Source organism: Ammodytes marinus, assembly GCF_949987685.1.
Source record: "Ammodytes marinus genome assembly, chromosome: 20".
Taxonomy (NCBI): domain Eukaryota; kingdom Metazoa; phylum Chordata; class Actinopteri; order Uranoscopiformes; family Ammodytidae; genus Ammodytes; species Ammodytes marinus.
The window spans coordinates 16,625,470-16,650,637 of record NC_137224.1 but is presented as its reverse complement, the minus strand read 5'-3'; the positions used below and the strand labels follow the sequence as shown (position 1 = coordinate 16,650,637).

The 25,168-nt window shown below is 42.0% G+C and overlaps 2 protein-coding genes across 3 annotated transcripts in view; both read left to right on the top strand.

The window, feature by feature from the left end:
• Window positions 1-557: 557 nt before the first annotated feature.
• daglb (diacylglycerol lipase, beta) lies at window positions 558-9,424 on the top strand. Its single transcript, XM_080048791.1, has 15 exons — window positions 558-1,300; window positions 1,403-1,554; window positions 2,075-2,249; window positions 2,570-2,837; window positions 3,519-3,644; window positions 3,793-3,920; window positions 4,408-4,534; window positions 4,622-4,705; window positions 5,242-5,319; window positions 5,491-5,574; window positions 5,743-5,870; window positions 6,308-6,376; window positions 6,809-6,881; window positions 7,292-7,545; window positions 8,458-9,424. Exons 1-15 carry the CDS (start codon window positions 1,206-1,208, stop codon window positions 8,651-8,653), a joined length of 2,037 nt encoding a protein of 678 aa, XP_079904917.1. The 5' UTR covers window positions 558-1,205; the 3' UTR covers window positions 8,654-9,424.
• A 1,068-nt stretch (window positions 9,425-10,492) lies between these two features.
• The window catches only part of spag9b (sperm associated antigen 9b), a 36,222-nt gene continuing 21,546 nt past the window's right edge, over window positions 10,493-25,168 (top strand). For both annotated transcript variants that reach the window (XM_080049334.1, XM_080049333.1), the window contains exons 1-4: window positions 10,493-11,083; window positions 18,550-18,670; window positions 21,977-22,047; window positions 22,765-22,877. In XM_080049334.1, the coding sequence (XP_079905460.1) occupies window positions 10,784-11,083; window positions 18,550-18,670; window positions 21,977-22,047; window positions 22,765-22,877 (605 nt within the window). In that variant the 5' untranslated portion in view covers window positions 10,493-10,783. The remainder of the gene's footprint in view (window positions 11,084-18,549; window positions 18,671-21,976; window positions 22,048-22,764; window positions 22,878-25,168) is intronic.

Below are 25,168 nucleotides of genomic sequence, written 5' to 3'. Positions count from 1 at the left end.
GACAATGTGTGCAACAATGATCACAAAATACTACTCTACTTGTCATGTCCCTACCCTATCTCTCTTACAAATAGCTATACCGTCACTTTGCTGATGTCAGATGGAAAATACATCGAGTTGGTTACTAACTAATTGGGAGTGAAACTAAACAAGCTGATAGATCAAATGATATGCCCTATCACTGCAACTAGGAAATTGTTTAAATATAAGGAACGCGTATCTTTTCAAATGAGAATAGATACACAACTGTATTAAAATGTACATGGCAATATATAAAAAGGAAAGTAAATGGATTATGTAAAGAAAAAGAGAGTTCAATATGACGGGTTTACTAACCATGTCATAAGGGGGGATGGACTGGAAGTGTCTTTCAAATTAAAGACTTAACCTAATTTAGTGCAATTTATCTTGACAATAATGCAGTCTATAAAACACAAAGGGCGTGTATAAATGTATTGAAACTTGCCAAGAGGGGGCGCTGCTACTACGCGCAATAACGAAAAAGGCAGATACGGTCGGGAACTATAGTACGGTGGTCTGTGTTGCAGTAGGGTAGATCTAGCGGACGGACATAACAAAACAAACCAATCCACCGATCTCGCTCTCTACGTTTAACATCGTGTTATGCTTTTAACACAATTTGAGCGATGTATAGGTAACGTTGGTAATTAAGCAAGGCGTTGATACGTTACTATCTGAACAATAGCAGTGTTGTCAAACAGGTTTAGCTATCACTTTAACGGAAAAAGCTTCGGGGTATTTTCTTAAGCTAGCTAGTTAGCCAATGTTAGAGCTAGTCGCGCGATGGTAACGCCTCTGCTAGCTGTCATTATCCACAATAGCAACATTACCTAATATTAGTCAAGTTACGTGTTAGCATGTTGCAAACTGTGTCATTGGAATGCTATATTACAGTGAAAATAAGGTAACGTAAGCGAACACATATATCTGCTAGTACATTGTGCCTGTCGTTAGCGTGCAGCTAGGTTATACTGTGAGACAGCTAACCCATTGAGCAACGTAGGGAAGTGGGATGTGTCAGCAGCGGGCAAAGCTCGTACACAGCAAGTGTGTCAGCTTCTGCTGCGGCAGTGAAGTCATGCGCGACCTGAAGTGTCCATTGTCCAAGAGAATCCGAGCCGCTTCACTGTGGTGAAAAGGTTAATTACCAGTCAGCGACACAGTCCGGCTTGTTCACCTGCACAATGCCTGGGATCGTAGTGTTTGGTCGGCGTTGGGCGATCGCCAGTGACGACCTGGTTTTCCCCGGCTTCTTTGAGCTCTTCATACGTGTATTATGGTAAGTTGTTTACTCCTATGATTAACTGAAGGCATTTGAGGTCGAATGATAACATGTGATGATTATGCCCTCGTCTTTCTCTGCTGCTATTTCCCCGTTTAGGTGGATCGGGACCATGATCCTGTTCTCTTATCACAAGGGTCATTTCGATTGTAATGGGAGAGGAGTTCTCCACGAGTACCTGGTTGGACTGTTGGTTGTGCTGGCGCTCATCATCCTGTCACTGTGTGCTATTGTCTACGTCAGTGCCCAAGGTAAATAATCTGTCATCAGTCAATGAGTGGAACATACAACGATAACTACGTGGAAAACCTTTTTTGTAGGGGCGGAAAGCACATGTTGAAAATTCTATTGCATCGTTTTTCACACTGAAGCAAAAGTGTCTCAATCCCGATTATTCCGCAATATACAAAGCAGGAAGTGTGCTGTGCCACGCAACACAACTGTAGGAAACTGGCTGGAGACATAAAGTTCACAAAGAGTATCTATTCTTAGTGCAAAACACAACAATGACATGCACACAAGTGAGATCCAAAACAGAGTTATAACTGAAAAAGGCTGAACCAGCAAAAAGAGCAGTTGGTCAAAGTTAGGAATGATAAACCTCTGCTTTATTGTTAGTTACATGTTCTGGTATAATACTAGTTTTTGTCTCAGTATGAGTGCATTGGTTAACTCCATCGCCCTTTGTAACATTGTAGTGCCACTATGGTGCAGCTCATTATAACGTTTAATCCGTCACAGGTAAATTTTTTGTTGTTGATTGTTTCTCAGGAACCATTTCAAACCCGGGCCCACGGCGCTCCATCCCTGCTCTGATTTACCTTCGCGCTCTCCTTTACATCCCCGAGCTGGTGTGGGCCTGTCTGGGCGCGGTGTGGGTGTCTGATGACAGCAAAGGCTGCGATCCTGCCACAGTGGGCGCCGTCATCGCAGCAGTGGTCGCCAGGTATGTAGTTTTTTTTGACAAAATCAATGAATTCCTCCCCACGATCAGATACGGTCAGCTACCTGTACTTGTGTGTGCTATTTTTTTTCAGTGTTATTACTCAGCCTTAGCTCTGAAAACTGGTATGTAAACCAAGGGGTGACGCCGATGCTAGCAACATGCCTCTTTACAGAGCTTAGGCTGCTTATTACCTCTGGATTTTCTTCAACAATTCTCTAGAATCACTGAATCCACCTTTTTAAGTTTGATGAGTTCATTCGTAGCTTTATCTATTACTGCTGTTTTGATCCAGCGACTTTTTCTCTGTGCGTCCCCAACAGCTGGATTATCCTGCTCTCCACTGTGTTGGGCGTGGTGTTTGTGTTTGACCCCCTGGGAAGCCCCCGTCGTCAGGCCAATGACATGGGGCCGCTGGGGGTCAGGGACCAGCAGAGCACCGAGGGCACCCAGTTCTTCTCCACGGCTCGCTCCCTGGCCGTCAAGGTGTGGGAGAGCCGCCTCAAGCTCATGTGCTGCTGTCTGCCGCAGGACGAGAGCCTCCGAGCAGCGTTCTCCAGCATCGCTCAGCTCTTCACCGGCTACTTCTCTGTAAGGGGACGCCTTATCTCACCCTCTTTGTCTGTCCCATCTTTGACTAGCCCGGTGAGATCAGCCTGATTGTGTGCAAGCTTCACATTCGTTTCAATCCCGCAGATCAGTCTGCACCTTCTCCAATCTCCGTTGTTAGGAGTTTGGATAAAAAATGCCCGGGCCAATCAGGGCCCCTTGTCAGAACTAACATTTGTACCTTTATAGTGGAAGGCAGCTTCTGATTGGCTAGTGTACTCGTCAATCTAGCTTTGTGAGACCAGCCATATCTCAGGAGATCATTTGACGAAGTTGACATCAACGATTTCAAGAACTAATCCGGGGCTGCCTTCCACTAACTGACTGAAAGTGGGCGCTAGATTGACGACTACATGAACCAATCAGTGTCTGCTTTCCACAAACGGAGGAAGGCCAGAGTGATCTGCCGGAGAGAAACCAATGTGAAGCTTGTGATATCAGACTGGTCTCGCCGGGCTAGTATTTACATCTGTTAGTGACTTTATGCAAACCGCATTAAGTCCCATTAGATACATCAAGAGAGGCTCAAGCAAATTTGATAGTGTGAAATATACACACATATATATATATATATAATATATATAAGGACTGTGGTGTGGTGTGATAAGGCTACAAACCCCATTGTGAGATGTTTTCTTTAGTGTGTGCGTGTACATCCTACAGGACACAGACCTGGTCCCCAGTGACATAGCAGCAGGTTTGGCTCTGCTGCACCAGGAGCAGGATAAGCTGGATCAAAGCAGAGACCCTGACGTCATAGTCGATGAACACAGCCCTTCTTCTCCCCTTGTAAGTCCAGCTGTCCTATTCTCATATTGATACAACACAAGGAGCAGGCGTGGACATTTGTAAACCAGTTACACTTGTCAAGCTGTATGAGTCACGCAAGTGTGTAATATAGATTCCATAATTTGTTTTCTCCTCTGACTGTTTGAAGGGAGAAGACCTGGAGACGGAGTTGGAGAAAGCGGCTCACTGTATGCACTTTGCTGCAGCAGCATACGGCTGGCCTCTGTACATTTACTCCAACCCCCTCACTGGACCCTGCAAGCTCAGCGGAGACTGGTACGAAATACTCCCTATGTACCCCAGTCAGTGGGACCGCCTAACCAACAAGTTGATTACAGTGGGGAGATGTCACCAGGTGCTGTCAGTTACTGATTTGTGTACTCCTGGTAAATGCCACGTGCTTTTAAAGTCACCAGGGAAGTCAACGAAGAAAAAGGAAGAGTTGAGGCTTACTCTAGGCACAGAGCCAAGGATAGTTTAAACGCCTTTACTAGTTAGGGATTGGAGAGAAATTCAATAGATTTATTTATTTTCTTCATTATTTCCCAAAGAAAAACCCAATAGCAAAGATAATATTTTACAGTGTAGTTGTTTTTCCTTGTTCTTTTACATCTTAGACATCTGTAGACATCAATGTTGCTGCATTGTTGACAGTGTGTAGTTAATATCACTGAGATAAAAAGTAGTATTTTTTGTGTTAGGATGGTTCAGACCTAGTTCAGTAGATAACCCAAGTCAATCTATGTGTGTGTGTGTGTATCAGCTGTAGGAGTCAAGCGGCCGAATATGACATTGTTGGGGGAGACCACCTCGGCTGTCATTTCTCCACCATCCTGCACAGCACCGGTCTGCAGTACAGAGACTTTATCCACGTCAGCTTCCACAACCAGGTGGGAATTATTTTAGTTTTTTAAAAATGAGATTACTTTAGTCCATGTTCTGTTGATCATTTGAGTGAGTGCTGGCTTTATTTGCAGATCTATGAGATCCCCTTCTTCGTGGCTCTGGATCATAAGAGGGAGGCTGTTCTGGTGGCTGTGAGAGGAACACTGTCACTGAAGGTGGGTTGGGACAAAACTGACTTTATTTAGACTTTTTTGCCCATATATGTATCTCTTCTTTTTATTTTGAGATGCTCTGCGGTGTGTGTGTGTGTGTGAGTGTGTGTGTGTGTGTGTGTACTGTATATAGGTTAAGTGTTTCAGTATCACTTCCTTGTTAGTACAGATGCCTTGGTTATTGATAGAAAACAAACCGTGTCAAGGGAGACTGCTAATTATAGATCACTCGTTGGTCTACTTCTCATGTGGTGAGCCACTCCCTTCAAAAGAAATTAGAATGGTGCTCATGTCGAAAAAGAAGAAGTGAGAGTGTGGTGAAAGCCCAGTTCATTCGGGTGATTTGATTGAAAAGTGTTCTAATCATTCGGTTCTGTTTGTCCACAAGTCTGAAACACAGCATTTTATTCAATAGACCCCAAATATTCAACGTGAAGCACATAACTTTATATTTACACTTAATACTTTGTACATAGGTTCTGATATGTAATCACTTTCCCAGTTTACTGTTCATTTCACACTCAATGTCTGTGTTGCAGGACGTGCTGACAGACCTGTCTGCTGAATGTGAGAACCTGCCCATAGACGGGGTTTCTGGAGCCTGCTACGCTCACAAGGTCAATGTCCATTTTAACACAACACTCTAACTATATGTCCTATCCAGATGTGTTCACCAGTCTTACCTCTATACCTGTAACTGTGGACAATGAACTCAGACAGGACGTTTAAAAAAAAATCTAAGTCTAGTGTTTTCTAAAAGGTAAATGCGTACATCTCTCTGACTGCAGGGCATGTGCCAGGCGGCCGATTACATCTACAAGAAGTTGGTCAACGATGGCATCCTGAACCAGGCTTTTTCCGTTGTACCACCGGTAAGTAGTGGAACTACAGCAGACGTTGCTGTATTTGTAGATTTCTTTACAGTACTCTACTCTTCCATTCGCCTGAACCAAGACACAAAGAGTTAAGGAATAACATCAACTTTGATATACAAAACATTATGAGTAATCCATGTATGCACCATGTTTCCCCGTGTTTAGGATTATAAACTGGTGATCACCGGTCACAGTCTGGGTGCTGGCACAGCTTCACTGCTGGCCATCCTCTTGCGCAGCTCCTTCCCCACTCTGCAGTGCTACGCCTTCTCTCCACCAGGGGGACTCCTGAGGTAAGCTACAAGACTACAGTGCAGTTCCACTTTGGCAAGTCCAAACAGCTGTCTGTGGACAGATCTGGACTGGCTCCCTGGCTTTAAAGTACAAGTGTTTCTGTAAATGTGAAATGCTGCTAAGCCACCCAATCACTGAAAAAAAAGATTTCAAAAAAAAAGTATCATATAAGGCATCGGTTCCCATTTTTAGTTTCATTCTATGTTCACTCACAGTATAATCAAGATACATAATAACGACGGTTACAGACATATTCATGTTTCAGTTTTGACATGTGTTACTTTGAGACCTAATATCATCTGACTCTGAAATATCCCATCTAATGATTTTCTCAGGTCTGACTTAAATATGTACTGTTCACACATACAATCTGCAATGCTGTCAGACACAACTGCCATTGTAATAGGGTTTTCTGTATATATTTCTTTCCATACAGTAAATCTTTAGCCGATTACTCCAAGGACTTTGTGGTCTCGGTCGTGCTGGGAAAGGATCTGGTCCCAAGGTAAGATTTAGCTTTTTTTTCTCTTTTTGACTGTATGTTCTTAGAAGCCATTAGAACATATTGTTCAATCAAAGTCACATCTCACACACTGAATAAATATAACATGTTGATACTGGCTAGATCCTCGTGGCAGTTTGGTTTATTGTGACATTATTCACCTGAAGGTAAATATATATTTGTGCACAAGCTAAGCTGCACCACAGACACTTGTCTCCAAAAGGCCAACATGAATGGTTCTGTGGTGCATGGACTATTATAGACTACTGTGTGATGGGCACTCTATATTTGGCTCTGGCCTGTTAATAACAGGCACACAGAAGGAGAAAATGAGTGCCAGTCACATGCTACTTTTCGCTCTGGTATTTTACAAGTTGTGATTCATTTACAGTATTCTCTAATCACTGTTTTTGTTCTCTTTTTTCTTTTGTACAGGTTGAGCATTCCCAATATGCTGGATCTGAAGAAAAGAATTCTCAAAATGGTTTCCAACTGCAATAAGCCCAAGGTAAAAACCCTTCACAGCACGGACATTTGCTCAGTTTAACACCTTGACCCCCGATATATATATCAGTATCTTAAAGTTTGTGTCAGCGATTCTGGAGAGATTCAGCTTGTTGTCAAAATTGGTGAATATCTCCTCACGATCTGCTACCTGGCTGTACTGTTTGAAGAAAATTCAGTATTAATACACAGTAAACAGGCATGTTGCTACCTACGGTGAGCCCCCTTTGTTTACATACCAGTTTACAGAGCGTAGGATGCGCATTAACACCAAATGTATTTTTAGCACACCCACAGGGACAGGTAGCGGGTTTGTATATTCGGACATTCACTGATTTTGACTAAACATTCTACACAATCACTGACTACCTTTTTAAGTCAAAGCCATCATTTATGTGTGTGTGTGTGTTCCAGTACCGCATCCTGCTGCAGGGCTGTTGGTACTCGCTGTTTGGTGGCGACCCGGACGACTTCCCCACAGAGATGGATGACAGGAGGGAGGAGATGCTGAGCCAGCCTCTGCTAGGGGAGGAGTCTCTGATGATCCGCAACTCATCGTCCTATCAGAGCCTGGCGTCAGACGACTCGCCCGCCCACACCGCCACGCACCTACCGCTGTTCCCCCCAGGACGCATTCTGCACATTACAGAAGATGGGCCTTCCCGCAGGTCTGTCTGCCTGTCTATCTGTCTGTCTAGACTACTTTCTCACTTAACCTTATATCACATTTGTATTGGAAAAGGGTTTGTGTGTGTCCCCTAGTGGAAGTAAAGCCCAGTTCAGACCAAAGATTCGCCTTGCAACTGCTTGCGACGAGACGGTTTTAGAACGTCGCGGGGGATAAATCGCAGCAGTGTGAACTGCTCGTTGCAGCGCGTTGCAAGCCGTTGCAAGGCGTCGCAGAAGATTCAACATGTCAAATCGCAAGGTCCAGTTTTAGAACGTTTCGGGGGTCTCGTCGTAAGGAGTTGCAGTTGCAAGGCGAATCTTTGGTCTGAACTGGGCTTAAGATGTCAGATTTATGGGAAAGCTTCTATAGACCGGCTGATTTTTGCCTCTCATACCAACATTGATATTTGTTTTTGCTATTTGTTTTCTGTGTTGATATGATTTTTTTTTTCTGTTTTGTTCACTTATTTTGAAATATTAACTTTAATAGAAACCATTGACACTATAATGCAATGCAGTTCAACGTCACCGCACACTGCATTCTCCAAAATGACGACGCAGGTGAATTATATTTCTCAATAGTTTCAACAAACGCTGACTGATCGTGATGGTAAACTGTGTCGCAACTAATCTCCACCAAACCCTTAGCCCAATCCTAATCATACAGTAGCTCACAGAAAGACAGAATTGATAGGATTAATATACAGCTGAAAATACTCGATTCTATATATAACCAGCTAATTCTGTACAACTTTACTCGTATACTCTCCTGCATTGCTTCTCTCCACGAGATTGGCCAATTTGACTCTGAATTTATCGTCCTACTTTATACCAAAGAGACCTCAGACTCTTTGAAACCACCACTGAGAGTTGGATATGCCACTCAATCACTTCTTGTCTTTTCTGCTCAGATCCTGTTTCTCCCAGGTGCGGTACCGTGCAGACTGGTCCAGTGAGACGGCGTTCAGGAGTATTTTGATCAGTCCCAGGATGCTGGCTGATCACATGCCCGATGCTGTGCTGAAAGCACTGTGCGGTCTGACCAAAGACAGAGCCTGCTCCCTCTGCCCCTCATCTCTCAACCACAGCCAGCACAATACTATCTGAGACTGACTCCTTTATGTCTGTCCCCCAAGGAGTATACATTTGGACGCCGGATTGTAATGGAAATGGAAGACGTGAAACCATAGAGATTTACCTTGTTGCCATCTCAACGAGTGAACCAGGATTCTTTAACATGCTGTGGGACGTTATTTAATTGCACTTTTAATCATTTTATTTTTATTTTAAAGTCTTGAGTTACTCCAGGAGCAACTGAATGCCATGATCTTTGAATGTGCATTGTGTACAATATTTGAGAGCACTGCAGTTTTACTTTGTTGTCAGTGTTCTATATTTTATGTGTGTGTGCTTTATGCGTGGGAGGTCACTGAAAGTGTCCCATGTGGTCTTCCGTCTCTGTGGAGAGGACTGAACAGCAGCCCAATCCAGGATTGTGAGGACTGAAGCATTATGTCTTCGTTGTACAGTAACTGTGGTTAGTCCGTGTTGTGTTCAATGTTTTAAGACATCAGGGTAAACAGTGCCTATGCATTACACAAATTTACAAGTCAACAGAATTGCTTTTACAAAAAAAGGTTAAGTTATGAGTGCAGTGTGTTTACGGAAAGCTTTGCATTTTCAACAATGCATTTTGAATGGTGCATGGTGTTTGTCAAAAAAAAAGAATTGTAGGTGGTAGAAAGATTGTACTTGTATGTTTTGTGGGAACCTGTTTACTTGCCATGGATGTTTCATCTTTTTTTTTCAGGTAATGTATAAAATTGAAGTTTGAATCAGCTGATGCCTGCGTAACTATCTCACAGCCTCAATAAATTGCATTGGACTCCTTGATGCAAATAAAAGCTTTTGTGAAGCACACTTTTGATCCACTGACTTTTTTCTAACGGGAGGAATACAAGCTGTTCCTAGCCTCAGCAACCTGTTGAACTTAATGCAAGTATACAACATTTTGGGGAACATTTTATAGGGCTTAACAATTGGACTGATCTTTGATTATTGGCAATATGAATACATGGGAGGGTGTTTGTGTGGGATTATGGAATGTGTCCACTGAATAGGTCACTATTACTCTCCATAATTCATCAGCCCTGTTTAGCTTGTGACGTAAGTGGGACGTCCCGTCACCAACACATGACATCTTTTAAGTGATGCTCGTAAACTCTTCCTTCTTCACATGGTAAATCCAAGTGCGGATTGCCTACAATATATTTCTACTTTTGGCTGTGAATTTGTGTGACAATATTAAAATAGCAGGCATAACATAACTAATTTTGCTACAGAAAGGAATGAGAAGGAGGTAACAATGTGTAGAAGGTAAGCCAGTGACTGAAATTATTTTACAAAATTAAAACCTTTATGACAAGTAGGGCACACTGCCATTCTATCTGTAAATGCTAAAATATATTACCACAACTGTATTTCTTTTAGTCAGAGATTCGGGTTGTCCTCCGCCCCCTAAACGTCACATAGAAGCATCTATATATGAATGGTCTCCCACAGTCAGACCAAACTACAGCAAGTAGACTAGTATGACAACAAAACAGATGGGATATACTTTTAGCTTTAACAATATGAACTACTGAGCTGTTCGTTTCCTATGTCTACTTACACTCATCCGCTACAGTAACAGTCGGCTACTGTTACCTTCCAAAGTTTTTACAGTAGGCCTAGTTTTTGTTTGCACTTTTTACCTCGGTATTTTACTAGAATTGCGTATCTTATATTATGTTTATCTTGTAATTTGTGAGATTACAATTCGACGTATTTGTTTCTGTACAGTTTGCTACTTTACTTTTAAATCAACTGTGTTGGTGTTCATCTTTCCGACAGCACTTGAAGGCAGCAGCGGGAGCTCATCTGTTGGACAGGGAAACTAATCAGGAGCCAAGTAAAGACTTTTCAGCAGCACTGTTGTGCTAGCTACTAGGCTAGCCAGCTCAAAAAGTCGACCGTCCAGGTCCAGGCGACTGACTGAGGAATACAGACTTTTGTTTTTGAAGTACAGTGTCTCTTCTTCTGTACAGTACACACCAACAACTGAGCTATGTTTTAGGAACACCGTTTCGTTGCGCCGAAAGTAGCGAGGCGGGCAGGGCAGCCTCTTACCCAGCCTGAACTGAAGCTTGAAGCAGCGGCTAGCTCATTAAACGTTAGCTGGGAAAAATAAGTGAAAAAATGGAGTTGGACGACGTAGTCCTGTATCAGGACGACTCTGGCAGTTCGACCATGATGTCGGATAGGGTCTCCGGTCTGGCCAGTTCCATTTACCGGGAGTTTGAGCGGCTCATAGAGATATACGACGAGGACGTGGTGAAGCAGCTGATGCCGCTGGTCGTCGCCGTGCTAGAGAACCTGGACTCGGTGTTCGCTGTCAACCAGGAGCATGAAGTGGACCTGGAGCTACTGAAGGAGGACAACGAACAGCTGGTCACCCAGTACGAGAGAGAGAAAGCGCTGAGGAAAAACGTAGAAGAGGTGGGTTCCACCGGGGCACAACTGCCAAAACTAATTTATGAACCGGATTATAGATTAAAGAGCTCGTATTTAAATAAATAAAAATATTAAACGCTTAACCGAAAATCTGGCAATTCACCGTGATGCTTATCATTTATTAGACATCACATTTGTCGAGAAATTGCACTTTTATTTAATGAAATATAAACATTTATAGGGCACATTTACAGTCTCCCTTAAAGCACACCGTTGAAAGAGAATGACACTTGTGTTTGATGATTGTCACACTGGCCAAATGTCAGTCATTTTGGCAGAGGGAAGTTGAGGGAATAGCCTACCAGGCCAATGTTGTTCTAAATAATTGCACCTTGCTGACTTGGATTGCTGTTCCTCACACAACTGTCTTTTGTTTTGATGTTTGAAAAAAAGATTTTAAAAATCCCTGTTTATACCGTGGCCAGCTGGGTTAATAAAATATCCCGGGTCGCAAATATAGCGTTTCTGGAGCACACTCTGTACTTTGGCTGCAGCTGCCTGTATGTCACCGTGGCACACACACACACTGTTACTGTACTGCCACTGTAAAACACTGCCTCGGATACATGCAAACCAGTCAGTGATTTGTTTGCAGGGCGGGTTCTTTCTTTCTGCTGTGTCCAACAAATCCTAAGTTGAATCTCGGTGATCACAGTCGGCTTCTTGACTAATGATTGAAGGCTAAACGACACACCTAATTCCCATACTTCATCGCTGCAGTGCGGTCTGCGTTTGGACAGTGACACACACTACTCGTTGTTATGGTGCCAAACATACACACACTCTGGTTCTCCAGTGCAACCAAAAGTGTGTTCACATCGCTTTTTTAGGTCAATGACAGTCCTAGTTTTGTCCCAGTGCCCTAAATGAACGTGATGAATGATGCTGCTGTAGCCTTAAAACAGCTACTTTTCCACAGTGGTCATGCAATCAGAAATGCTCTAGCACTAAAGTCTGTTTTTAAATCAGTGGTATGAAGAGGCTCATTAATGAGAGGAAAGCTGTGGGATCAGTGCGGTTTTTGCCTATCACCCTAGCTCTGACAGTGTGCTCATGTGCGTGCCCTTCTCTCTTCCACTCCCTGTCACTACCTATTGTTAGGTATATGATATGATGACTGAGTATCTGATGAGTTGCCCTCTCCACCAATGGTCCCAGTTACGGTAAATCACAGCAGGTTGTTACCGACAGTGACAATGTTATGTTGATAGCTGTATACCTGTAATACCCAAAATGTCAACACCTCCTGTATAATCAAATCTGATGATACCATATGGCATTGAGAACGTTGGAAACACTGAAAACCTAAACCAGACCTTAACTACAGCACTGTTTTGAAATTAAAGATGCAGTCTGCCATTCTGGAGAATGCTTGTTGTCAAATTCACGTTTTATCAAAACCAGTGATTATCACCTCACAATCCACAATCCGTACTGTGTGTACGTAATAGCCATTTTTGCTCTTTTTTAAAAACTGGTAAACCAAACCAGAAGTAACCACACTATGAACATACAGTGACGAGTATCATTTGGTCAATTAACTCTTCTTCCCTAATGGCTAATTCCTTTTTACTATGACCATATGAACCATTGTTTAGGTCCTTGCCATGCAGGTGGTGATGGATAGTTCCATGTACTTTGCAACAAATGGCACAACAGCAACAGTTTGCTTCACATTAAAAATATCTATGGCTTTATAATTGTTTGACGTCGTGGGTCGGAATTTGTTAGATTGCTGCTCTATTCAGCTGAATATCTCTTTGTGTGGTCACAGCTCCAAACCTTTGGTTACATCTCTTTCCAAGGTTCAAATATGAAACAAGTCTGTTTGAATGTTACTGCTTGAGCATGACATAATACATGTGAGACCTTGATGGTTTGGTCTCATCAGCCAATCACGTTCACTGTGTGCAGGACTTTGAAATTCAAGATGTATTTAATAGTCGTTATATAAGAAGACACACTACATACAAAAAAGACGAAACACAAGTTCAGATCCAAGATTGCTAAATATATTATCTACTTAAAATGCAAGACTGCCCCTTTATCTTTATAAACAAATGGTTTGTGGCACAATATCGATTTATTATATTTTCAACTAATTGAATGGAGGTGTTTTTGTACTTAGCTCAAACATAGTATTCCTCCTTTTTCAATCCTCACTGGGCCTCATGTTTGGGGCATTAAACGCACAAGCAGCCGCTCCCTGAAGCACCTTTAAGAACCCTGAACTTAATCTGCTTTATTATGTTTCCAGCCACAACACATTTAAGCCCAGCAAAATCAGAGGTGGCCAACACCGTGCGGACTGGAAAAAGGATTAGAAATATTACTTATATACCAAACCTTTATTGTGAGGTTAATGGTTTAGGAAAACAAAGGAATAATGGTTTTTATGTGAGTCATGATAATGAATGTTAGTGCAGTGTGTGTGTGTGTGTGTGTGTGTGTGTGTGTGTGTGTGTGTGTGTGTGCGTGTGTGCGTTTAGTGCCACTCCTCTCTGTATTATCCCAGTTGCTGACATTTAACTTGGCAGTGCAATGTTGAATGACAAGCGCAACAGGTCACAAAGCAGCGTGTTAATAATTGATGTCATGTCGTTACATGTTGCTAAAGCTGTTAGCTAGACCTGAGCACCTGGGACTTTTTTTCTTCCCATTTGTATGCTATGGGCTGCTGCTATGGCTTGTTGCCTTTGGCTGCTGTGTGTAAAATACCTCATCCCCATAAAGAACCAGCGCTACACTCCACACTATAGCTTTCACCACAGTGTGATTATTGATAGTGTTACGCTGAGGTGATGTCACACAGGTCAGCCTCTGACTCCACTTCCGCTCTGTAGGGGTTAGCCTCTGTCAGTTGGGGGAACTTGAATGAACAATCCTAGTTCAGGATGTGGCATTTATGGCCATAGGAAATCCTGACTGTGCCATGAATAGGTTAATGAACAGAGCGGTATCGTTTAAAAATGCTTTCCAGTGTTTTTTGATTTTCATATTATAACAATACTGTTTGATACCCACATTGACAGATTTAGACCAGGAAATATCTCATCAAATAATAAATGAACAAGGGCAAACATCTGAGTCTGACCAAGCATTAGATGTTAAGGATTAGGGCAAGGTAAGTTTATTTATGTAGCACAATTCAGACACAAGGCCATTCAAAGTGCTTTACAGGCGCATACAAAAACATCAAGACTAGACATTAGAAATTGCATTAAAAAAATAGTAAAAAGCAAAGAAAATACAACATGATTAACGATTATGATTAACATCATGTTGGCTGATCACATCCGTGTCTGTTCGGAAAAACTATTGCTTGTGCAAATCACCTAGTTCTTCTATAACAACTTCATAAAATGTCATTAAACAACATTTTAGCAAAATGGAAATGTATTTGAAGATATGGTTTGTAAATATCATTGACAGTATAGGAAGAAAGTTTAGGGTGATTCTGTAGACATACTCCTGGACGGTCCATCCGTTGTAGTCTGGATATATCATATGATGTCATCATATCCCCAGATGCAGTAATCCAGGACTTTTGTGTACACACACACACACACACACACACACACACACACACACACACACACACACACACACACACACACACACACACACAGCTGTGGTTACATCGACACCAGTTGCATCTCACATGGTTATACGCTCTCACAATAGAAGTAATCCTAAAGGCGCTCTAGACAGTTTATATTCAAAGAGTGCCCCCAACACCAACTGCCAACTCAGTGGAACCACGTGAGTGTGGCACCGACTCAGTTACTAAGCTGCTCAGTTGGGCGAGAAGTCACCGTAGTAGCAGCAAAGAAGCAGATTAATCTGACCAAACAAACACACTGTATGAGCCAAGTAGTCCTGCTTTCTGCTGTGCTCAGACTAATGCCCCTGCCTCTTGGAGTTTGTCTACTCAACAGAGCAGAGGAAAAGGAGAGGCAGGAAATTCTTGGGGAAAAACAGCACTTCCCTCGGTCCTTTTGTCCACTCAGGGTTGTCAAGACCACAGCCTATAAATTTACCCACAATGCCAGCTGATTGATCATCGTAGATCATTCACGTGCAATCTGTATGAGACTACGCCAGTCTATTGCTAAATGGTGACATACTGCAGCATAGCATAGACATAAGACAAATACAGATCAAAGGATTAGAAAAGACTGAAGTTTATTTTTTTGAATTTTTAAGATATTTTTTGGCATTTTTATGCTTTATTGATGGTGTAGAGACGGAGTTGAAATGGGGCAGAGAGGGGAGTGACATGCAGAGTACGACCTCAGGCTGGAATCGAACCCTGGTCCGCTGCTGGCCGAGGCCCATAGGGGGACACCCTACCAACTGAGCTAAGGGCGCCCCTAGAAAAGACTGAAGTTTTAAGCCATGTTTTGCCGGTGCTGCAGATATAGTTTGCAGAGACATATGCATCTTGCGTAGCATTAGCGCGTAAGCATTGTCTATGTTAGCATGCTAAAGTGAGAATATAGCTCAAGGTCGGTCGGCCCACCACTTTTGACACTAGTAGTTTTGAGTCAAGTACATTGACCAAGATACATTCTCATGTTGACACATTCACGTCCCCCTGGATGAACTGTACCAGCTTTAGTAATCCCTAAACTGTTCATGTACCCCCCTCATCAGGCCAGTGTATGATTGTGCAGTACTTTGGTTTGGACTAAATGATAACCATCATTGTCATTGTGAGCATCTTAGTATGTTAGCATTTAGCAACACTTGTTTTCTGTTTAACCAATGAATACAGCCACTGTGTTTGTATGAGCATGCTGTAGGTTTGGGTGTCATCATAAAATGTCACAAAAAATGTTGCATGGTTCGAAACATCCATGTCATTATCACATTGAATCATATACACGCAGCAGTAGCTCTTCTGTCACACCCCCAGACAGTTTTCCCCTAATGTCCCAGTGGGAACCCACAGCCAAAAACACTAAAAGCAGTCAATTTAATTCTCTGTCAATTGAGTGCCAACACAGTGGAGCCCTGTCTGTGTGGCTGTGTGTGCACACACTTGTGCTGAAGCCACATGTGTTTGTGTTTGTGTGTCTGTGTCTGTGTGTGTGTGTGTGTTTGCACATGCGGACAAAGGGAGCATTCTACACACGGCGTAGAGTGAAGAGTGCACGTTAAAGCGCCGCAACACTCATTCTCTGGAGCGCTGTCATATGCAGCAAAAGGCTCCTTCCCCGGTCATATGATGAGCTGTAGGCTGACAGAGCAAGATGTTCTAATGAGTGTGTCCATACAGTATGAGGAGATAGGGGCTGTGGACATGTCATCCAAACAGTATGCTAGTCTTGAATGCTGTTAATTGGCCTCACTATAAGAAGTAAATTGTAAGAAGGATCCTGCATTATTTTCCAGTCATTTTCCTGGCAGCCCCTTAAACTAGTAACTGTTTGGCTTGTCTTTATGTTGAGGTTATGTACATTTGCAGATTAAGGGGCACCCCTCACTATGAAGCCTATAATCTATAGCCCAGTGCTATGCTAATGCTCTTAGTAGATTTACATGGGAAATGCTTCCAATTCCTCACTTCTTAAGATGCTCTCTGGGTTAGATAAGCCCCTCACCACCTTTTTGTGGGTGGGAGAAAAAAAGTACCGATGTACATTCATTCCTACAAACGTAGTTGTATAATTGAACTTTCGGGAATAAGACCAAATCCATTCTTTGTTTCGTATTTGTCGTATTCCACTTGATAAAATCAGGTGTTCTACACTGAAATAGTTTTTTGGAGCCCGAAGGCAGAGAGAAAAATATCTCAGCCCGATCAATAGGGGTTTCTTTCTTCACAAAAGCACATTGAAGAAATACCTTTTTTAAAAACACCTCCAGTCTCACTGTGGATCTGTATAAAGAAGAGGCTGCTTGTACCAGGGCTCTCAGGTGATCCTCATCATTTAGCAGATGACACCCTGCCACAGGGCCACAGGGCCTCTTATCCACAGAGAGCTGCCACATCACAAGACTGCATGCTCACAGGCCATCAGACACCTGACTGCTGATCAGCTGAGGGATCAATAGCTGGGCTCCTAACAACAAACAACTAACCAACAGAGCCAGATAAAACACATAGCATTCGTAATAATTACTAGTATTTTTAGGCTACAGCCGTTCTCAGCGGTCAAGCCAATATTGAATGGAATCAATTTGGGCGCTCGGCAGATTAGGGTCTGGTGCAGCTGTCAATTCTCTCTGACCCTGACCACTGATATTCACGTAACATTTGATCATGATTATTATCATCATCATCATAAGGAAGGATTTGTTGTGCATGTTGGTCTTCTGAGGGTCCAGATTATCCTATGTAAGGTTTTCATTTATTAAATTTTTTAACATTATTGTCGTACACAAGGTACAGTTCATTCAACCATAGATACACTGTAGGTGCTCACTCTAATCAGCTTCCCCCCTCCCTTCCAATAACCACATATTGAACCTCCAGTAAAAGGAGCCACATAGAAGCAGAAATCAGTATTAGACAAGTTGTAACATGTACTGTACACATACAAATCAATCTCCAAATACCAACCCCCCCTACAGTCACATGTATCTCTCATGTTGCAGCTTTGAATGCTGTAGTAGGATATTTGGAGTCCATTTTACTGTAAAGATTTCCGATTAAGCCGAAGTTTTGCGGTTATGCTCTCCATATACGAGACACTTACAACCCTGTGGCTGTGACTTTAGCCAGGAGACCTTAATCATCTCATTGACTCTCAAAAGAAGGACTCCTGATTGAAGCTATAGTGCGTAACTTTTTCATATTAGAGGATGACAGTTACATTCAAGCCATCGCCAAATGAGTTGAAACAAAGTTGATTAAGCCCATCAGCTCCACAGAACTCTGGCTGTATTCCTCAGTATGGCAGCATTTACAACTGATACTGTAGCATTTCTTATATAATGTGGGTTGGGTTAAAGGGTTAGCCTAGCCTTAATATGTTAATTTATCCTGTGTGTCCACACACACACACACACACACACACACACACACACACACACACACACACACACACACACACACACACACACACACACACACACACACACACACACACAGGCGGTAGCTGTGGCCTTGGTTTCTGTTGTGCTGGCGAGGAAGCAGTGCGCTGTGCACCTGTTGTGCAGAGAGGTTAGATGACTTTCACAATGGACAGAAGACTGATACTGTACTCTGTTTTTCCTGTGTTATCAACACCGTTATCGTATCTTCATCGCTATACACACAATTAAGTCTCTTTCAGGCCCAACCAGATGGTTTGAAGTTAAAGATGGTGATGATGATTTTAATGTGCATGTGTTTCTCCTGTTGATGCCATGAACAAATCCTGTCATCAGCCCCTCACTCACAGATTCACACTATAATCAAAGATAATCAAGGCCCTGTTCTTTCCCTCTCTCTTTATCCACAGAGGTACATCGTTCTTGAAGACTCCCAGGATGGCGAGAAGAAAGATCTCCAGTGTCGACTGTTGGCGCTAGAGTCGCACACGCGTCAGCTAGAGCTAAAAACTAAAAACTATGCAGAACAGAGTAAGTCCACTGCACTCTACGTCTGTCACACACACACACACACACACACACACACACACACGCACGCGCGCTTGTACAGCTATGCTTGTGAGAACATTCATTGACTTAACGCATTCCCTAACCATCAAAATCCATCCCTACAGTAACCCTCACCTGAACCTTTTTCTGACCTTAACACTCAAACAGCCATTTAAAGGCCTGTCCCTGACATGAGAACCGCCCAAAATGTCCTCTCTTTTCAAAATTGTCCTCACTCTTAAAGGTTAAAAACTCAAAATGGTTATCACACACACACACACACACACGAACACACACGAACACACACGATACCGTGTGAGCAGCACGGACAGTTTGCAGGTCTTGTGACTGTGTTAGGCTGATGTGCCAGAGGAGACAGATGGACTCCCATGTTACTGAATAAAGGAGGCCCTTAGTAACATGACATAATATGAGTGTTTGCTTGCCAGCTCTGTTAAATGAGCTGTAATAGAATAGGCCAAACATGTTGCAAGCACAGAAAGCTTCAGTGTGGAGTCCAGGAGGATTTATGGAGCCTAGACCCTAACCTGTTTGTTGTATTTATAATAAAAAAAAAAAAAATTAGTAGCATTCTGTCGTTTTAGATAAAAAGAATAGACATCTCAAGAACTGAAGTCAAGCAGGAAAGCCCTTCTGTCAATGGAAAAGGCCAGTGCAGTGTTAAGTCCAGGAGATGGGAGTGTCTCCAGGACATTAGAAGAAACCCTCATGATGTGTGCATGACTGCGCTGTGGACTGTGTGTGTGTGTGTGTGTGTGTGTGTGTGTGTGTGAGTGTGTGACTGCTTGTTTGTTCCACCGCAAGACCATAACACACACCTCCTTCATGCTTAGGGAACATTTAAGGCCGCTCAGCAAATGTTTTTTTTTATTTCTTTCGATGCGAGACTTCCACTTTTTTCCTGCTTTAAAAAAAAAAAGAAAAAAAAAGTGCAGCTTTCTAGTTTCATCCGTCTGCTGCAAATTGGGTCCACAAACATAATTACTGAGTGGTTTGGATCACTACACTGGGTTTGAATAAGGCCAACACACTGTCAAGTTTGATTTCCGTGTATCCGTGTTCTTATTTCATCCCTTTCCCCTTTAATTTTTAATGTTGTTTTATTCCGCTTATGGATATCTTATAGTAGAGTGGACTGGCACAGTTTTCAAGAGGCCGGGCTTTGGCGGAGAGCGATTCAAAACTTGGCTGAAACAATCAGTCGATTTATTGGTTTGTTGATGGACAGGAAAATAATTGGCAATGATTATTATTATTATTATTACATTTTAAAGTACTAAAGGTACGATAAATAAATCTCAACTTTTTTTTTTGCGCAGCACATTCTTGGCTTTGTGCGAACGCAATGTTTTGGGAGGGTTTCTACGCACACCTTTTATAAATGAGGCCCCTGGTCAGTAGAAGAGACAGTAAGTGTCTCATTTACCTCAGTATATGTTGCAGAATTTTGAATAGCTTGTGTAAAAGGTGCAACAGAAGATATCTGAACATGAACACTCAATGTATTCACACCCTAACAAGCATTACATCAAAGTATGTTCCAGATACCTGAAGCAAAGATAGGTTCTCTCTCACATGTGGGGCTTTCCTTTATGATCACTTCTTTTTTACTCTCCACTCCACTCCCCTCTGCATCTGCCCTGTGTTATTTCTGCTCCGCTCTTCAACCGCCAGTTCCTCTATCAGCGCTCTGACACCTGCTCTGAATCACTGTTTACATCATCACTCTACACTGCTGCTGTCTGAGCTGTTGCTATTCACTCATAACGTAGGTGTAGAAATCTATTTCTAGAAAGGGCTAGTTCTGACTTAAAACCTGTTCTGTGCTCTGGTAGAGTGGATGTGTATGTCAACTCTCAGGAGACCCTCAGTGCATGGCCACTTTTACGACATTGTCAGGGCTGATTCAGTGCTACTGTCAGTGTCCGTCTTTTTGCTCGGATGGCATTTTAAAATGCACAAGACAGTCATCATGCTTTTTTGAATACAAACTAGAGCCACCGTAGTGCCACAGAAGACGTACCAGAAGTACCATTGTTGCTGACTGGATTTGGCTGAGGCTGATGGTTGAACTGGTGTGTTTGGATTGTTTATTACATATTATATTATTATGTTTTTGGCCCTGTTGGTTGGATAGCAAAGTGTTTTTGTGTCTTCATACGTGTACATTTATATCTTACACCGCTGCTTTGTCAAGTGACAGACACACACAAAGAGAAGAACTAGAACTACGTGGCTCTGTGAACAAAAATACAAATTCAAAATCATGGCATCTTTTTACAACCACACAGGAGAAAAGTATGGCTTTTACTTGTTCCACTATCTATCTGCAGCTTATAAGGAGACGGTGTCAGTTCCGTCCCACATCTTGAGGTTTCGTTGACCTTTTTTTATTATTATAAAAACACATACATTTAACTGTAGCCATGCCAAGAACCTGTTAAACCAACATAAACAGCTGTTTGCATAGATTTCAACGTACACAATAATTAGAAAAGTCCAAATTAAATCAGCTTTTGATTTAGTTGAGTGTTTGATTGAATATTTTTTTACAATGGGTTGAATATAAATGATGATGAAAGTGAGGTATAGTAGTAGTAGCTGAGTGAGTGATCCAGGGCAGTGTAGCTCAGCAGGGCCTTGTTGATGCCTATTATTTACTATCTATGGTTGATGCATGGTGGCCCTCTGCTGGCTGTCAGATGTCATTGCAGCCACCACCACATTCCGTGCAACAGAATGAATGCTGCGTTCAGGTGCCGGTCGGAGGATCGGACTTCCCAAGTTGTAAAGTTGTTCTTCCAACTTTGGTGTGTTCATGTGCTTTGAGTCACAATGTGGAAACAACATGAACGTTATCAGGAATATGTATTTTATTGCTCAGAGTGATTGATAGACAATCATTTAAACCACTAAAATATTCCAACTTGTTATCAGGGGTAAATGCTTACAAATAGTATTTTTTTATGATCTCATTCCCTTTTACCTGGACAGCAACTAACAGTGTCAAGCTGAATTTCACATGGCACAATCATGTGAGCAAAACATTTTTATGGGATAATAGAAAGTTTGACATAGACTTTCTCTGACATGTATGTGTTTGTATATATAACGTCAACATGTGCAAGACGTTATTAACCACAGACTTGAGGAGTTTGATTTCGACTTTTATCCCTAACAGTAAATCTGCTATCATATGTTATTATTATTTTTGTCTTATTATATATGTGTGTAATTAATAAATGTCTTTTTCTCTTCTTCATCCAGTTAACAGATTGGACGAGAGAGAAGCAGAGCTGAAGAAAGAGTATAACTGCCTTCACCAGAGACACACTGAGGTATGCTGGTCTGGTTAAAAAATAAAAACAGTGTTTGCTTAAGTTTATGACTAGGTTGTTCATCTGTGCACACATGTACAGTGTTCTTTTTTTCTTATTTACACCACAATAACCAAGAACGTCCATGGCAATTTTTAGATTGTTTAGATTATTTAGTGATAGAAGTTCAAAGGTAATACAATTATGGAATAGAATGGCTGTTTAGTTAGTTAAAGATGATTTAAAACATAAAGTATCCAAACATGTATTCATTTTCTGCAGCGTCTTTGGCCTGCGTTTTGTCTGTTATTCATTATGCATCAGTAACAGATGGCTCGGTGTCCAAACAAGCCTGTCAGGCTCCACTGCTGATCTGAATAACGTTGAATAGAGAAGATGAACGTCTAATGAGAGCTGTCACATACACACAGTTGGTCCATCAGTACCATCTATGTGACTGTCACAGCTGTGTTTGGACACTATTTACACAATATACTGTACTTCATAGGTGAGCGACCATGATCATGTCAAGGAGGTCAGCTGACATTTTACAATGAAATGTGCTGTAGTTTGGTACGAACATTAGTAGTGTTGCTCTGCTCTTAGCATAATCTAATGCAAGAGTAGATTTAAATACAGAAAGATGAAACATGTCAACACAACCTGTTGCATCCAGATTAAAACATTATAGATTATTTTTATTCTTATCATTCCACTTGTATGTTATTTTCCTTCCAGATGATTCACAGCTACATGGAGCACCTGGAGCGAACTAAACACCAGCATGCAGTGCAACTAGCAGCAGAGCCTTCAGATGCCAGCACAGGCACAGGCACATCAGCCAGAACAAGGTGAGGCAACCCAACCCGGTCCAATAAACTCTTAGATTGAAAAATGGAATGTATGCAGAATCTAATCTCGCTGAAGAATAAACACTTGTTGGATCAGTATATCATGACCTATATAAACATCCTAACGTGATGTAAAACTAACCAAAATCAGCCAGTGGACAGTTTGAAGTTAGTTTGGGGGGGGGGGGGGTTACCCCTGACCCTGTAGGGATATTCTGCTCCTATTTCTGCAGGTCAATTCTGGAAATATATAAAACTGCATTTGAATTCCCCTGCAAATACATCTCTCTCTGTCTCATTATACGCTGTACTTACTAGAATGTATAGCTCAGTGTACATTGGTGTACAAGACTTTATTAAATGAATACTCGCAGTGTTTCATGTATTTTTCTACTGTATGAGGGATTCTTCAGGTCTGCACTAACTGTATTGGAGCAGTTTAAATCACTGCAAAATCTGCTCACACACACACAAGCATATATCTTCCCTACAGGCAGGAGACAGAAATAGGTCACAGCAGAGAAAAGGAGCAAAAAAGAATGCGAGGACAAGATCTTGCAAGCAGCTTCAGCTAAATGCCAAAAAGGGAGATAATGATATTGAGTTTTGTAAGGTGAATGTTAGGAGAGGGTTTTGACATTAAATCACAAAGTATAAAAGGGAGGCTGTTGTTTTTGACTGCCACAAGGAATTAAAGTGGGATTCTGTGGGACAGATGTAAATCAGGGCTGCTGTTTGGCTGTTCTCACAGTAATCTACTTCCATGGGATGATGGAGATTTGGCACATTGCCACAGAGAGGCACTCTCTACAGCAGGATGCTGCCCTCACCAAGCTTACGTGAGGAAGCTTTGTTTCTGTTCAGGGGCAGATTGTTCATGACAAATAAAGTTGAGGACATTGGTCACAATGCTCCATGGTCTGATCAGACCATATTGCTTCTTCCTCTTGCCTTAAAGTGAACACTAGCCCAGCGGTTATGTTCTCATCACTGGCTTGTTCTTTGTCTCTCTGTTGAAGCATCAGGGCAACAGTTGATGTCTGCACAGGGTGTCCTACCTCTGCCATGGGACTCTGGCTCCTTCATTGTCTACTGGCCAGTTTCTAAGAAGGACTAGCTTGAGGCAGACTTAAAGCCATATCAGATTGTTTGAGGGGTTTTCATTATCTTGGGCATGTCCTTGTATCTGTCCTCTGTTTTATAAAATAATATTCAGATGAGCATTTCTCTTGGTGAATATTTGTTTTCATGATGGAGAATGTTCAGAAACGCTAGCAGGATAACTCTAGCTCCCTGTAGCCTCAGCTGTATTTTGTATTAAGTAATCATCAGTGAATATGAGCATACTAACACACTGTAAAGCGCAGTTTGATGTTAATTACACACTCTTTCTTTTTACTATACTGCATTCTGCAGCTGTCCATGAAAGTATGTAGTTTGAATGCAGTATGCTACAATTGGGACATACTATTTTGTCATAACAATGTGCCTTGAACTTGACCTTTTTTTATATATTGGTTGCAATGCAGGTTGTTCTCTCTGAGCAGCTCATTTGGTGGAATGTAACTTCCGCTGCAGTGGATTTGGGGTCAGAACAGCCAATAATGCATGTTGATTATTTGCAAATTATTTGCAAACTGCAAAATAAGACCCGATATAGTAGGACATCTTGTTACTTTTATGGCATACTGCATTTAACATAATTTATTAGGATATCCTAAATCTCTTTCTACTGTACTAAATAGCATCAAAGTATGGGTACTGGAATGCAAGTTGTGCCTTCTAAACATCATAATGTAAGCATGCCAATGTTAGCATTTCGCTCTTGGCATCACAGAGCTGTAAGTATGGCTGTGGACTCGCCTTGCCCAAATGAATAAATAAACATCTAACAGCTGTTGGATTGACACGCTACATGTCTATGTTAAATGCCATACATGTGCACAAGAAGATCTCTATTCAACTTGTGAACAAAGTGAATAGGTTTGCTGCACCTGTAAAGTAAGTGCATCATTAATGATTTCCTACAAGCCTCAAGTATGATTTATGTCAGTATATTCTAATAACATTCACTCTGATTAACTATTGTTGATCTATAATCCATGAAACAGTCCAAAAGGTGTGAATAATTTGCTCTGTATTCAGGCAGCCCCCTATATATCCTAGCCTTCACCATCCCGCCAATTAATGCAGACACACTGCCTGCCAACCTTACTCTCTTTCTCTCTCTCGCTCTCTCTCGCGCACACACACACACACACACACACACACGCACACACAATCTTGTACTT

Coding starts and splice junctions, on each gene's coding strand:
- daglb (XM_080048791.1), top strand. CDS start 1,206: ATGCCTGGGATCGTAGTGTTTGGTCGGCGTTGGGCGATCGCCAGTGAC. Junction 1,301..1,402: donor CTCTTCATACGTGTATTATG/GTAAGTTGTTTA, acceptor TTCCCCGTTTAG/GTGGATCGGGACCATGATCC. Junction 5,871..6,307: donor CCACCAGGGGGACTCCTGAG/GTAAGCTACAAG, acceptor CTTTCCATACAG/TAAATCTTTAGCCGATTACT.